This window comes from Salvelinus namaycush, unplaced genomic scaffold, assembly GCF_016432855.1.
Source record: "Salvelinus namaycush isolate Seneca unplaced genomic scaffold, SaNama_1.0 Scaffold321, whole genome shotgun sequence".
Lineage (NCBI taxonomy): Eukaryota > Metazoa > Chordata > Actinopteri > Salmoniformes > Salmonidae > Salvelinus > Salvelinus namaycush.
The window spans coordinates 143,377-160,000 of record NW_024060131.1 but is presented as its reverse complement, the minus strand read 5'-3'; the positions used below and the strand labels follow the sequence as shown (position 1 = coordinate 160,000).

The 16,624-nt window shown below is 46.6% G+C and overlaps 1 protein-coding gene across 1 annotated transcript in view; it reads right to left on the bottom strand.

The window, feature by feature from the left end:
* LOC120040083 (adhesion G protein-coupled receptor B3-like) overlaps positions 1–16,624 on the bottom strand; it is a gene marked incomplete at its 5' end in the record, with an annotated part of 140,518 nt that overhangs the window by 53,785 nt on the left and 70,109 nt on the right. Inside the window, one exon of the mRNA XM_038985346.1 lies at positions 3,045–3,191. Within this exon, the coding sequence (XP_038841274.1) occupies positions 3,045–3,191 (147 nt within the window). The remainder of the gene's footprint in view (positions 1–3,044; positions 3,192–16,624) is intronic.

Below are 16,624 nucleotides of genomic sequence, written 5' to 3'. Positions count from 1 at the left end.
GTCTAAGTTTATTCAGCACTGTCAACACTGTTATTATTCAACGCTATTACAAAGCATAAAACTTGCTTCTCCTATCTTCCACTCGCGCTGCATTGAATGAGTAACGATGTGTATCGATAGCCCTGCGTATTTATTATTATTAACAGCTTGTCCTGTCTATTTCAATATGGAGGAATATTTCACTTTCTCTGGTCATAGGAACAACATGAATTTGTGCATGAGGCCGATGTGGTGTGACTCGAGTTTTGAAATCAGGTGGAAGACAGTGTCCCTTGTCTCTGGTCAATTTCACTGGAGGAAAGGAAGGAGAGAGCAGGGACCGTGAGAGGCTGGCCCTCTTCTGTTCTCTCCCTCTCTGCTGAGACTAATGCAGTTTTCAAAACCAATCTCTGACTTCCGACTTCAGTGCGTTCAAGACAACTGGGAACTCTGAAAAAAACTAGATCCTATTGGAAAAAATATTTTGAATGGTCATCCAACTTGGAATTCCAAGTCGGAAACTCTGGCATCTTTCTAGGGCTCCAAATTTCTGACCTGAAGAGCACTCTTTGACTTCATTTTTTCCCAGAGTTCCCCGAGTTATCTTGAAATCACTATGACCATCAGTTACCATCAGTCCTGTAAAATAAATTTGCAAATTATTTACATTTATGCGAGGCACCTTCCCAACTGCTCTCATGTCACCCCGCTCCACCGCACACTCCAGTGGCTTCCAGTCGAAGCTCTCATCCACTACATGACCATGGGGTTGACCTACGGAACAGCAAGAGGAACTGCCCCCCCCCCCCTACCTGCCTACCCCCCTACCCCCCCTACCTGCTCATCCACTACATAACCATGGGGTTTACCTACGGAACAGCAAGAGGAACTGCCCCCCCCCCCCCCCCTCTACCTGCCTACCCCCCTACCCCCCCCTACCTGCTCATCCACTACATAATCATGGGGTTTACCTACGGAACACAAAGAGGAACTGCCCCCCCCCCCCCCCTATATAATGCACTACTATTAACCAGAGCCCTATGGGCCCTATGTAGGGAATCGGGTTCCATTTGGAGCAGCTACACAACTGTTTTTATTAGGTTAATGTTCCGTTTTAAAAAGACTCTGAGCGGTAGATCTCGGCTTGCTTTTTGACTGCAAAAGTGATCTTGACTCAGAAAAGGTTGGTGACCACTGCTGTAAGGCAGCGATATGGAGGCTGTCGACACCTGTTGGAGCAGATCTCTGGATCTCTGCTCCAAATGGAACCCTATTCCCTACATAGGGCCCATAGGGCTCTGGTTAAAAGTAGTGCACTATATAGAGAATAGGGTGCTACTTGGGAGGCTACCTGGATAGTTCTCCTTGCTAAACGTCTTGGCCACTCAGTAAGAGTGAGATGGTTTTCGGCGTTGAGTTAGAAAATCAACTGCCATTTTGTCTATCATTGATACAGTCCAGACAAGACTGATTAAGCCAGTTAACCAAATAGTCTGTCACAGTAATGTACAATCTGGGCTCTGCACTGGCTTGGTTTAAAAAGATACAAACATCAGCAGAGGCTGCTGAGGGAAGGACGCCTCATAATAATGTCAGGAACAGAGCGAATGAAATGGCATCTTCAAACACATGGAAACCTTGTGTTTGATACCATTCCACTCCTGCTTTAAGCCTTTGAGATTGGGTTAAGGGAACGACAATATCTTTGGTTCTGCTTGTTTGCCAGGTCTCATTTACACAATTATTATCATAGAGTCATGGTAGATGTTGTCGATCACTGCCGTTGCTATACTGTAGCTGCGCCATTCCTACCCTTTTCTGTCTCCAGGAAATATCACTTCTTATTTATTGTAACATGTGGATTCCAGAAGGATTATAATATAAGGTCAGATGTCCTTTTCCTTAAAAACACAAAAATATCTTGAAAGGGAATGTTCTGCATTTTTAACATGTTTTTTGTGGACGTAGGTGTTTTTGCGATGTCCCTAGGTATTATTCATCAACTACCACCAGAAATACAAGCCATGAAAGAATAAATATTTAAAATCTTTCTTCATTATTTTATAGTCTTAGTTAAATTTTCTCTCATCAATAATGATTATTGTATTTATTAATATTTTAATATTTTCTACCACATTCAGGAAGTGTCACCATTTCAATGGTGAGAAAACAATGGTGCAAAGCTCCATAGATATAAAGGCTCAGTTTGATCAATATTTTTACATTTCTCATGTTGTTAGTCTGTATGTCCCCGTATTAAATCTCCATCCTGTTAAGGCTAAATTATAGAGAAAATTCACAGCATTTTAAATATGTGAGATAGAGAAGTTCACCATTATGCTGGCTCAATCTTGCTCCACATTTCCACGCTGTTAGTTTCCACCCTGTTAGGGTTATGCACCCAACAGGTCGGAAAATGCACCTAAAAAAATAGGTGCCTGAGCTTGACCAATATGTTTTTCTGAAAATCAAACATGTCCCTTTTCTGATAGAATCGTATTGTTATATATATACAGTATATATACTTTTTCCTCCAAAAGTTCTGATGTTCATAAGGTACAGAGTAGGAATGACCCAGCTAGTGCTGACATTAGAAATGGAATGCTAGGTTTACAGTAGTACGCCACTAGATTCTAGAATGTTGGTCAAACTCCAGGCATTCTATTTTGATCAGTGGGGTCACATGATGGAGCAACAAAGGGGTCATTCTGGAGGAAGTAACTACACATAATCAGCCATGACTACTGGACATTTGGAAATGAACCAATTTCTTACTGCACGAGTTTCAAACGCTGCTCAGAATACAGTAAATAACATGGTTAAACACAGCCTGAAGAATACAGTAAAGAACATGGTTAAACACAGCCTGAAGAATACAGTAAAGAACATGGTTAAACACAGCCTGAAGAATACAGTAAAGAACATGGTTAAACACAGCCTGAAGAAGAGTCTCCTGCTCCTGCTCCTGCTCCTCTCCTCCTCCTCCTCCTCCTCCTCCTCCTCCTCCTCCATCATCATCATCACTACCACCATATTCATCACCATCATCATCACGGTTGTGTTACCTGTAGACTGTGGTAGAAAGATGCCCTTGGGGATAACCACCTTGTCCTCAGAGTTCCTGGCCCAGTCCACCATGCCTTTACGTCCCTTCATAGGGAAGTTGATGTCAGTCATCACAGACAGTGCCGGGAGCCTCTGGATGCTGGCCACTGAGGGTGACAAAACAAGTGAGGAATTAGTTTGGTTTAGGTTTAGTTCATGTTGCACAAAATCTTGCAGTTTACATATAGACAAGAAAGCTAGATGGATAACAAAATAATTACACCCAGGAAAGGAATACATGAACCATATTATATTTTGCCATTTATGTTGTCCACACATTATCACAAAGCACTATTCAATTCAATTCAAAAGGCTTTATTGGCATGGGAAACATGTTTACATTGCCAAAGCAAGTGAAATAGATAATAAACAAAAATGAAATGAACAAATCAGAAATAGAACAGTAAACTTTACACTCACAATGGCTTTAAGGGAATACAGCCATTTCAAATGTCATTATGAGTGTAGCATATAGCTATGTACAGTGTTGTAACGTATCCTGCATGAGTTACAGGCAAAGGATGCTTCCTGACTTTCAAAAATCATCTATATAGGCCTAGATGTTCTCTGGATAAAACCTCAGTGCTTTCTGAGGCTGTTGTTGCTTCACAGAATATGACTTCAGCCTCCAGACACACTCTCAGTTCCCACCATGTACTTGCTAACTTGTAAATAGTGTGAAGTTGAGTTCACACACTGAGTGTCAGAAAGACACTGCTGTAGCACAGACCTGGGTTCAAATACTATTTACTATAAGTTCAAATACTTTATATGGGTTCGATTGAGCTTCCCTGGTCAAATGAACTAATTTAAATGGCCCCACCCATCTGGCACCGCAGGCAGACTCAAGCAAACGCTCAAAGTTTTTGAAATGTTTCAGTTTAGTATTTGAACTCAGGTCTGCTGGAGCATCAGTGCAATGTGAATCTCCCATCTCCATCACCCCACATGCTGATTGAACTCGTTAACAATCAGTGCAATGTGAATCTCCCATCTCCATCACCCCATATGCTGATTGAACTCGTTAACAATCAGTGCTTAATTTGAGCTGGATCCTGACGTGGCACCTCTCCCTTCTGGACTGTTTCGTTCCGGAACCTACTTGCCCGGATCCAGTACCGACATGAGAAAAAAAAAAGACTGTTTTCAATATAAAAATGTGAATTAAAAGGGATCAGAGTTCATTCCAGTTGCCTCTTTCCTAATTCACCTGCCCCTTATAATAAACATAATGTGAAAACGTCCATTTTCAGCCCGAACCTGATATTCTAAGAATTAATTTGTGTTGGGCCGGCCCAGCCTTATGGTTTGCAAAACATTATAGGCATGTTTGAGACCAATGCGTGGCCGGTGCTGTGGTGAGAGAGAGAAGCACTCCTGTATCTCCCTCAGAACTAGAATGAGACCAACACAAAGCCGGTGCTGTGGTGAGAGAGAGAAGCACTCCTGTATCTCCCTCAGAACTAGAATGAGACCAACACGTGGCCGGTGCTGTGGTGAGAGAGAGAAGCACTCCTGTATCTCCCTCAGAACTAGAATGAGACCAACACGTGGCCGGTGCTGTGGTGAGAGAGAGAAGCACTCCTGTATCTCCCTCAGAACTAGAATGAGACCAACGCGTGGCCGGTGCTGTGGTGAGAGAGAGAAGCACTCCTGTATCTCCCTCAGAACTAGAATGAGACCAACGCGTGGCCGGTGCTGTGGTGAGAGAGAGAAGCACTCCTGTATCTCCCTCAGAACTAGAATGACACCAACGCGTGGTCGGTGCTGTGGTGAGAGAGAGAAACACTCCTGTATCTCCCTCAGAACTAGAATGAGACCAACGCGTGGCCGGTGCTGTGGTGAGAGAGAGAAGCACTCCTGTATCTCCCTCAGAACTAGAATGAGACCAACACGTGGCCGGTGCTGTGGTGAGAGAGAGAAGCACTCCTGTATCTCCCTCAGAACTAGAATGACACCAACGCATGGCCGGTGCTGTGGTGAGAGAGAGAAACACTCCTGTATCTCCCTCAGAACTAGAATGAGACCAACGTGTGGCCGGTACTGTGGTGAGAGAGAGACGCACTCCTGTATCTCCCTCAGAACTAGAATGAGACCAACACGTGGCCGGTGCTGTGGTGAGAGAGAGAAGCACTCCTGTATCTCCCTCAGAACTAGAATGACACCAACGCGTGGCCGGTGCTGTGGTGAGAGAGAGAAGCACTCCTGTATCTCCCTCAGAACTAGAATGACACCAACGCGTGGCCGGTGCTGTGGTGAGAGAGAGAAGCACTCCTGTATCTCCCTCAGAACTAGAATGAGACCAACGCGTGGCCGGTGCTGTGGTGAGAGAGAGAAGCACTCCTGTATCTCCCTCAGAACTAGAATGACACCAACGCGTGGTCGGTGCTGTGGTGAGAGAGAGAAACACTCCTGTATCTCCCTCAGAACTAGAATGAGACCAACGCGTGGCCGGTGCTGTGGTGAGAGAGAGAAGCACTCCTGTATCTCCCTCAGAACTAGAATGAGACCAACACGTGGCCGGTGCTGTGGTGAGAGAGAGAAGCACTCCTGTATCTCCCTCAGAACTAGAATGACACCAACGCATGGCCGGTGCTGTGGTGAGAGAGAGAAACACTCCTGTATCTCCCTCAGAACTAGAATGAGACCAACGTGTGGCCGGTACTGTGGTGAGAGAGAGACGCACTCCTGTATCTCCCTCAGAACTAGAATGAGACCAACACGTGGCCGGTGCTGTGGTGAGAGAGAGACGCACTCCTGTATCTCCCTCAGAACTAGAATGAGACCAACACGTGGCCGGTGCTGTGGTGAGAGAGAGAAACACTCCTGTATCTCCCTCAGAACTAGAAGGAGACCAACACGTGGCCGGTGCTGTGGTGAGAGAGAGAAGCACTCCTGTATCTCCCTCAGAACTAGAATGAGACCAAGGCATGGCCGGTGCTGTGGTGAGAGAGAGAAGCACTCCTGTATCTCCCTCAGAACTAGAATGAGACCAAGGCGTGGCCGGTGCTGTGGTGAGAGAGAGACGCACTCCTGTATCTCCCTCAGAACTAGAATGAGACCAACGTGTGGCCGGTACTGTGGTGAGAGAGAGACGCACTCCTGTATCTCCCTCAGAACTAGAATGAGACCAACGTGTGGCCGGTACTGTGGTGAGAGAGAGACGCACTCCTGTATCTCCCTCAGAACTAGAATGAGACCAACGTGTGGCCGCTACTGTGGTGAGAGAGAGACGCACTCCTGTATCTCCCTCAGAACTAGAATGAGACCAACACGTGGCCGGTGCTGTGGTGAGAGAGAAGCACTCCTGTATCTCCCTCAGAACTAGAATGAGACCAACGTGTGGCCGTTGCTGTGGTGAGAGAGAGACGCACTCCTGTATCTCCCTCAGAACTAGAATGAGACCAACGTGTGGCCGGTACTGTGGTGAGAGAGAGACGCACTCCTGTATCTCCCTCAGAACTAGAATGAGACCAACAGTGTGGCCGGTACTGTGGTGAAAGAGAGACGCACTCCTGTATCTCCCTCAGAACTAGAATGAGACCAACACGTGGCCGGTGCTGTGGTGAGAGAGAGAAGCACTCCTGTATCTCCCTCAGAGCTAGAATGAGACCAACGTGTGGCCGGTGCTGTGGTGAGAGAGAGAAGCACTCCTGTATCTCCCTCAGAACTAGAATGACACCAACACGTGGCCGGTGCTGTGGTGAGAGAGAGAAGCACTCCTGTATCTCCCTCAGAACTAGAATGAGACCAAGGCGTGGCCGGTGCTGTGGTGAGAGAGAGAAGCACTCCTGTATCTCCCTCAGAACTAGAATGAGACCAACGTGTGGCCGGTACTGTGGTGAGAGAGAGACGCACTCCTGTATCTCCCTCAGAACTAGAATGAGACCAACGTGTGGCCGGTACTGTGGTGAGAGAGAGATGCACTCCTGTATCTCCCTCAGAACTAGAATGAGACCAACACGTGGCCGGTGCTGTGGTGAGAGAGAGAAGCACTCCTGTATCTCCCTCAGAACTAGAATGAGACCAACACGTGGCCGGTGCTGTGGTGAGAGAGAGAAACACTCCTGTATCTCCCTCAGAACTAGAATGAGACCAACGTGTGGCCGGTGCTGTGGTGAGAGAGAGAAACACTCCTGTATCTCCATCAGAACTAGAATGAGACCAACGTGTGGCCGGTGCTGTGGTGAGAGAGAGAAGCACTCCTGTATCTCCCTCAGAACTAGAATGAGACCAACGTGTGGCCGGTGCTGTGGTGAGAGAGAGAAGCACTCCTGTATCTCCCTCAGAACTAGAATGAGACCAACACGTGGCCGGTGCTGTGGTGAGAGAGAGAAGCACTCCTGTATCTCCCTCAGAACTAGAATGACACCAACACGTGGCCGGTGCTGTGGTGAGAGAGAGAAGCACTCCTGTATCTCCCTCAGAACTAGAATGAGACCAACGTGTGGCCGGTGCTGTGGTGAGAGAGAGAAGCACTCCTGTATCTCCCTCAGAACTAGAATGAGATTCCCTTTCTATGATCGCTCTCCCTCTCTCTGCTAGACATGAGCCTGCAACTCTCATCTCTCCAGCATTGCACTTCATTTCATTCCTTATAGAATCATAGCCGTGGCAAGGGCGCTGGAGGAGCTGCTGTACCTCTGATTAATTGAAATAAATTTGCCAAAGTTATAGAATTACTGCTGTCAGTTCAGAAAGAAATGAAATACTACAGAATACTATACCAGACGTAGGCCTATAATTTAGACACAGAGGATGAATAGCTTCTTTTAAAAAATTACCTAGCTGTGGATTGTGTTCATGTAACCCAATCACAAAGCATATAGCCCGGGAACGCACAACAAATCTGTCAGTAAACAGCATGCAGCCAGAACCAGGCTTTCACAATATTTCAAATACAATTGCGGAAATACACAGGTCGGAAAGCAAATGGCTCATGCTTAAAGGAGAAGACTATAATCTGAATGTAGACCATTAAAATATTTGATCAACTTCCAAATAGGCCTACTGAGCAAACATTGTTTTACACAGTAAATCAAGAGAGACAGGCTTTCAGCATGAGAGTATTGGCCATCAGCGGCCAGTGAGCTGTGCATCATTGGGTGAGTCAGTGAAACTGGAAAGCTTTTCTAGGACTGTCATTTCCTCCTCATATTGTACAATAAGTCTCCACACACCTAGGCCTAGGCTATTGATGGATTCAAGATGAGGTCGTTTTTATTGATATCAGTTTGTCAGCGTCAAAGTAGCCTGTCATTTCGATCATTTGTGCTGTATAAAAAAATATTATTCTAAAGTAATATAAAATGATGTACAATTGCACGAAATGTCTTTATAAAAGGCCATTCTTCCTGGACCCAAGTACAATGTTTTTCCCCATGTGACAACTTCTGTAAGGCCTCTACTCTAATCCTATATGTCACTACACAAATGCAATGACATGCACTGCTTTATTACAATGTTCCAGTACCTCAGAGCCCCCTAAGGTCCCCCCGCTCTCATGACCTCGGAGCCCCCCAGGTCACCCCCCTCTCACGACCTCAGAGCCCCCCAGGTCACCCCCCTCTCATGACCTCAGAGCCCCCCAGGTCACCCCCCTCTCACGACCTCGGAGCCCCCCAGGTCACCCCCCTCTCATGACCTCGGAGCCCCCCAGGTCACCCCCCTCTCACGACCTCAGAGCCCCACAGGTCACCCCCCTCTCACAACCTCAGAGCTCCCCAGCTCACCCTCCTCTCACAACTTCAGAGCCCCCCAGGTCACCCCCTCTCACGACCTCAGAGCCCCCCAGGTCACCCCCCTCTCATGACCTCAGAGCCCCCCAGGTCACCCCCCTCTCATGACCTCGGAGCCCCCCAGGTCACCCCCCTCTCACGACCTCAGAGCCCTCCATCTCACCCCCCTCTCACGACTTCAGAGCCCCACCAGGTCACCCCCCTCTCATGACCTCAGAGCCCCCCAGGTCTGACTTTAAGGGTGGAGTTTGACTTTATTGGTGGGAGTCTGACTTTAATAGTGGAGTCTGACTTTAATAGTGGAGTCTGACTTTAATGGTGGAGTCTGTGTATTTAAACTTCCCTGCAATGACAGCTTCTCTGCCACTCCGTTTCCAATCCACTTTCAGGCTCCAGCAATCAGGTAAGACATTGTCTCTGTCTCAAATGGCACTGATAGTGCTTTGGCTAAAAGTAGTGCACTAAATAGGGAACAGGGTGCCATTTGGGACGCAAACACTTTTGCCATTGTGTAAAATAATGTGAAATAGGATTACCAGTGATTTGATAAGAATAAGAGTTATCCTCTCTGTCTAAAGCCAAACTTATCCCGTACAATGTTTATTTGGCTCAAAAGCATTTCAAACCATGAAGGAAGGCATCACACCCAAACTATGTTCGTTTTCATAATAAAGAATAAATACATTTCTAAGATCTGATTTAAAATTGACCAAAGCTGGAGAGGTAATCTATGTCAACACCTACTTTATCATTACGCTGCATCTCTGCTGTCCTACAGAGCTAACGGTCCTAACCCTACACCAGCGGGTTGATGACCTGGTCCAAGCCCCAGTCCTAACCCTACACCAGGGGGTTGATGACCTGGTCCAAGCCCCAGTCCTAACCCTACACCAGGGGGTTGATGACCTGGTCCAAGCCCCAGTCCTAACCCTACACCAGGGGGTTGATGACCTGGTCCAAGCCCCAGTCCTAACCCTACACCAGGGGGTTGATGACCTGGTCCAAGCCCCAGTACTAACCCTACACCAAGGGAAGCAGCAGAGGGAGCACCCCCCTATCCACATCGACGGGACAGTAGTGGAGAGGGTAGAAAGCTTTAAGTTCCTTGGCGTACACATCACGGACAAACTGAATTGGTCCACCCACACAGACAGCGTGGTGAAGAAGGCGCAGCAGCGCCTCTTCAACCTCAGGAGGCTGAAGAAATTCGGCTTGTCACCAAAAGCACTCACAAACTTCTACAGATGCACAATCGAGAGCATCCTGTCGGGCTGTATCACCGCCTGGTACGGCAACTGCTCCGCCCACAACCGTAAGGCTCTCCAGAGGGTAGTGAGGTCTGCACAACGCATCACCGGGGGCAAACTACCTGCCCTCCAGGACACCTACACCACCCGATGTCACAGGAAGGCCATAAAGATCATCAAGGACAACAACCACCCGAGCCACTGCCTGTTCACCCCGCTATCATCCAGAAGGCGAGGTCAGTACAGGTGCATCAAAGCAGGGACCGAGAGACTGAAAAACAACTTCTATCTCAAGGCCATCAGACTGTTAAACAGCCACCACTAACATTGAGTGGCTGCTGCCATACATGTAAAAAAATTATCACTAGCCACTTTAAACAATGTCACTTTATATAATGTTTACATACCCTACATTACTCATCTCATATGTATAGACTGTACACTATACCATCTACTGCATCTTGCCTATGCCGTTCTGTACCATCACTCATTCATATATCTTTATGTACATATTCTTTATCCCTTTACACTTGTGTGTATAAGGTAGTAGTTGTGGAATTGTTAGGTTAGATTACTTGTTGGTTATTACTGCATTGTCGGAACTAGAAGCACAAGCATTTCGCTACACTCGCATTAACATCTGCTAACCATGTGTATGTGACAAATAAAATTTGATTTGATTTTGTCATGGTTCAAGCCCCAGTCCTAACCCTAAACCAGGGGGTTGATGACCTGGTTCAAGCCCCAGTCCTAACCCTACACCAGGGGGTTGATGACCTGGTCCAAGCCCCAGTACTAACCTTACACCAGGGGGTTGATGACCTGGTCCAAGCCCCAGTCCTAACCCTACACCAGGGGGTTGATGACATGGTTCAAGCCCCAGTCCTAATCCTACACCAGGGGGTTGATGACCTGGTCCAAGCCCCAGTACTAACCTTACACCAGGGGGTTGATGACCTGGTCCAAGCCCCAGTCCTAACCCTACACCAGGGGGTTGATGACCTGGTCCAAGCCCCAGTACTAACCCTACACCAGGGGGTTGATGACATGGTCCAAGCCCCAGTCCTAACCCTACACCAGGGGGTTGATGACATGGTCCAAGCCCCAGTACTAACCCTACACCAGGGGGTTGATGACATGGTTCAAGCCCCAGTACTAACCCTACACCAGGGGGTTGATGACCTGGTCCAAGCCCCAGTACTAATCCTACACCAGGGGGTTGATGACATGGTCCAAGCCCCAGTCCTAACCCTACACCAGGGGGTTGATGACCTGGTTCAAGCCCCAGTACTAACCCTACACCAGGGGGTTGATGACATGGTCCAAGCCCCAGTCCTAACCCTACACTAGGGGGTTGGTGACAAGATCCAAGCCCCAGTCCTAACCCTACACCAGGGGGTTGATGACCTGGTTCAAGCCCCAGTACTATCCCTACACCAGGGGGTTGATGACATGGTCCAAGCCCCAGTACTAACCCTACACCAGGGGGTTGATGACCTGGTTCAAGCCCCAGTACTAACCCTACACCAGGGGGTTGATGACCTGGTCCAAGCCCCAGTACTAACCCTACACCAGGGGGTTGATGACATGGTTCAAGCCCCAGTCCTAACCCTACACCAGGGGGTTGATGACATGGTCCAAGCCCCAGTCCTAACCCTACACCAGGGGGTTGATGACATGGTCCAAGCCCCAGTACTAACCCTACACCAAGGGGTTGATAACATGGTCCGAGCCACAGTCCTAACCCTACACCAGGGGGTTGATGACAGTCTGGATGGTACTACAGTCTGGTGGTACTACAGTCTGATGGTACTACAGTCCGGTGGTATTACAGTCTGATTGTATTACAGTCTGATGGCACTACAGTCTGGTGGTACTACAGTCTGAAGGTACTACAGTCTGATGGTACTACAGTCTGGTGGTGTTACAGTCTGGTGGTACTACAGTATGATGGTACTACAGTCTGGTGGTACTACAGTCTGGTGGTACTACAGTCTGGTGGTACTACAGTCTGGTGGTATTACAGTCTGATGGTACTACAGTCTGGTGGTACTACAGTCTGGTGGTACTATGGTCTGGATGGTACTACAGTCTGGTGGTACTACAGTCTGATGGTACTACAGTCCGGTGGTATTACAGTCTGATGGTACTTCAGTCTGATGGTACTACAGTCTGATGGTACTACAGTCTGGTGGTACTACGGTCTGATGGTACTACAGTCTGATGGTACTACAGTTTGATGGTACTCCAGTCTGATGGTTTTAAGGTCTGATGGTACTACAGTCTGGTGGTACTACAGTCCGGTGGGATTACAGTCTGATGGTATTACAGTCTGATGGTATTACAGTCTGATGGTACTATAGTCTGGTGGTACTACAGTCTGGTGGTACTACAGTCTGGTGGTACTACAGTCTGATGGTACTATAGTCTGGTGGTACTACAGTCTGGTGGTACTACAGTCTGATGGTACTACAGTCTGGATGGTACTACAGTCCGGTGGGATTACAGTCTGATGGTATTACAGTCTGATGGCACTACAGTCCGGTGGTACTACAGTCCGGTGGTATTACAGTCTGATGGTACTACAGTCTGATGGTACTACAGTCTGGTGGTACTACAGTCTGATGGTACTACAGTCTGGTGGTACTACAGTCCGGTGGTATTACAGTCTGACGGTAATACAGTCTGATGGTACTACATTCTGGTGGTACTACAGTCTGGTGGTACTACAGTCCGGTGGTACTACAGTCTGACGGTACTACAGTCCGGTGGTACTACAGTCTGGTGGTACTACAGTCTGGTGGTACTACAGTCTGGTGGTACTACAGTCCGGTGGTATTACAGTCTGATGGTATTACAGTCTGATGGCACTACAGTCCGGCGGTATTACAGTCTGATGGTACTACAGTCTGGATGGTACTACAGTCTGGTGGTACTACAGTCTGGTGGTACTACAGTCTGATGGTTTTAAGGTCTGATGGTACTACAGTCTGGTGGTACTACAGTCTGGTGGTACTACAGTCTGATGGTACTACAGTCTGATGGTACTACAGTTTGATGATACTACAGTCTGATGGTTTTAAGGTCTGATGGTACTCCAGTTTGATTGTACTACGGTATGATAGCATTACAGTATGATGTTATTACAGTCTGATGGTACTGCAGTCTGATGGTATTACAGTCTGATGGTACTACAGTTTGACGGTATTACAGTCTGGTGGTACTACAGTCTGGTGGTACTACATTCTGGTGGTTTTACAGTCTGATGGTACTGCAGTCTGATGGTGCTACAGTCTGGTGGTATTACAGTCTGATGGTACTACAGTCTGACGGTACTACAGTCTGATGCTATTACAGTCTGATGGTACTACAGTCTGATGGTACTACAGCATGGTGGTTCTACAGTCTGATGGTCCTACATCATGGTGGTCCTTCAGTCTGGGGATGATGGGGCTAAGCCTGCAAAGCACCATTGTTCCTTGTCTCTCTAATGTAATTGGAAGTTTGGCAAAACTCCACGGACTGTAGGAGTGTGTTAGTGTGTGACAGTGTGGAAGGGAGGAGAGCGAGAGAGAGAGTGAGAGAGAATGTGTGAGTATGTGTCTGTGTGTCAGCAGTATCATCAGAGCGACAGCGGGCATGGAATCACAGAGCACCATGGGACATGCCAGTCACAGAGAGTGGAGGTTCAGAGCAGCAGATGTTGAGTGAAGCCACAATGGGTTGACAGTATTAGTCACAGGTCGCATTGAGAGACACACACACACACACCGTGGTGGCGTGACAGCTTTAGACGAGGTCCCATTGTGAGTCACAGCAGGGGAGCAGAAGAAAAGGGCCTTTCAGGGAGCTACCCGGTAACAGTCTAGATAAACAGGGCTCTACACACCACAGATGGGCCAGGCAGGAAGCAATCATTTTGGTCTCCAGAATGTTTCTGAGAAAAGACTAATAAATAAACTGAATTGAATATTGTCTTTGAGAAAAACCCTCCTGTCTACCAAATGAATCCACACAAACCACTGTACACCATCATACAGATGTAGTATCTTATTTTGACCAGTATTGTCACAACAAAATAATCCTGCAGCAACAGGATTGTAATGTTTAGTCCATAATGCCACTTGCTAGGTGTTAAGTGATTCGCTGGCCAAAAGTAAGATACATAAAAAGTGCGATACTGTTAATATAACTGTCAGGCCCTAATCTCCACCCCCCTCCAGGTGTCGCCCATCTTCCCCATTATCCCCTGTGTATTTATACCTGTGTTCTCTGTTTGTCTGTTGCCAGTTTGTTTTGTTTGTCAAGTCAACCAGCGTTTTGTCTCAGCGCCTGCTTTTCCCAGTTTCTCTTTTTCTCGCCCTCCTGGTTTTGACCCTTGCCTGTCATGACTCTGAGCCCGCCTGCCTGACCACTCTGCCTGTCATGACTCTGAGCCCGCCTGCCTGACCACTCTGTCTGCTCCTGACCCTGAGCCTTCGTACCGATCTGTACCTTTGCCCCTACTCTGAATTACCAACCTCTGACCTGACTCTGAGCCTGCCTTCCGTTCTGTACCTTTGCCCCATTACTCTGGATTATCGACTCCTTCCTGCCTTGACCTGTTGTTTGTCTGCCCCTGTTGTTGTAATAAACATTGTTACTTCAACACAGTCTGCATTTGGATCTCACCTGAAACGTGATAATGAATGCATGTCAGCGTGGGTTGTCAGTAAATGTATGTAAATCACAAAGCTCATCAGCATTTCCTGCAATCAAATTAAGATCCTACATCTGTAGGTGAATACCATAGATAGGTTACATTGTCATCTGGTGACATAAAGGTAGAAGACAAGAGTCAGTGAATCCACTACGTTAGCGTCCACATCATCATTCTTGACAATAATTGTTCTGCATCAATTTAACATCAAGTTAGACAATGTCTATGTAAAGTATTGTGCTTCTGGTAAGATGTGCTTGTTTTACACATCTCAAGTTACAGATGCAGCACATGTTCAGTTGGATTGTGAGGGAAAGGAAATCTACCCGGTGAAGTTGAGAGCTTTTTGCAATCAAGGTTATTTGACTTAAAGAGGGAGAGGGCAGAGGATGGGTGTGTGGTGACAGCAGAGTATTTATCCCTGTGTCAGGAGGCTGCTATAAATTACATCTGAAATGATGCAGCTATACCTTATCCAGCCAGATTCATGCTTGCTTGGCTCACCACTTGGCTAACACCGGCAGTGTATCAGCAAGACTACGGCTATGTCCCAAAAGACACCCTATTCCTTATGTAGTGCACAACTATTGACCAGGTTCCCGTAGGGCTCTGGCCAAAAGAAGTGCACTGTATAGGGGACAGGGTGCCGTTTGGGAGGCAGAATACTTTTCATTTCTTTAATCAAAGTGAACTAGCCAACAACAAGCAAGCTGCTGTGTTGTGATTCGCTCCAATAAATATAATGTCGGTGCCAAGACAGAGCGATGTCCAAATCAATATTTCTTGTTGGTTTTATTTGGTTGTTGTTTCACCAGGACTCGGGAGGAAGAATGTTTTGTGACTCGACTAAAACAGTTGATGAGATTATTTGGCTTGTGGGTGTGGCTGTAGTGCTTTTCATTTTGACCAATCGTATATTTACTAATATCTTCACAATGTGGCAGAGGGAGACTATTCTATTTTATAACAGCTTTCATGAATAAGCCCTAATAGATGCTTATACATGTTATCATAAATATTCAAAATGCTTATAAATTGAAAATGGAGTTAGTAATATATTCATGCCAAATTAGACAGTGTAAAATAACTGAGAAGAACAGCACAAAATACCCTTTCTTTAAATCATGAATGGGTTTCAGAGAAGAGGCTAATGCCTGCTATTAGCATAGCCTGCATCCCAATCAAAGAAGAGGCTAATGCCTGATATTAGCATAGCCTGCATCCCAATCAAAGAAGAGGCTAATGCCTGCTATTAGCATAGCCTGCATCCCAATCAAAGAAGAGGCTAATGCCTTTCATTAGCATAGCCTGCAATCTAATCAGAGAAGAGGCTAATGCCTTCCATTAGCATAGCCTGCATCCCAAATGGCCCCCGATTCATTATATAGTGCACTTCTTATGACCAGAGCTCTTTAAAGGGAAAGTGTACTATTTGGTATGCAGCCAGAGGCATTTCAACCCTCTTTGGACATGTCCATTAACTTAATTCACCTAGTGGAAAGAAGATTATAATGTATTATAATGGTCTCTTAATGAATGCTACGTTGCATCGTTTGTGGGGAATATATTCTGTATCTCCCGAATACGTAATTAGACCAGTATCTAACCTGATTACTTGTCTTTTTTCACCAAACTTTTAACTTAAAACCAAGGACATGGAAACATGTTTTGTTGATTCCACATTGAATTCAAGTTAGTTGACAACTCAACCAAATGCAAATCAAAACTACATTTACATTTACATTTAAGTCATTTAGCAGACGCTCTTATCCAGAGCGACTTACAAATTGGAAAGTTCATACATATTCATCCTGGTCCCCCCGTGGGGAATGAACCCACAACCCTGGCGTTGCAAG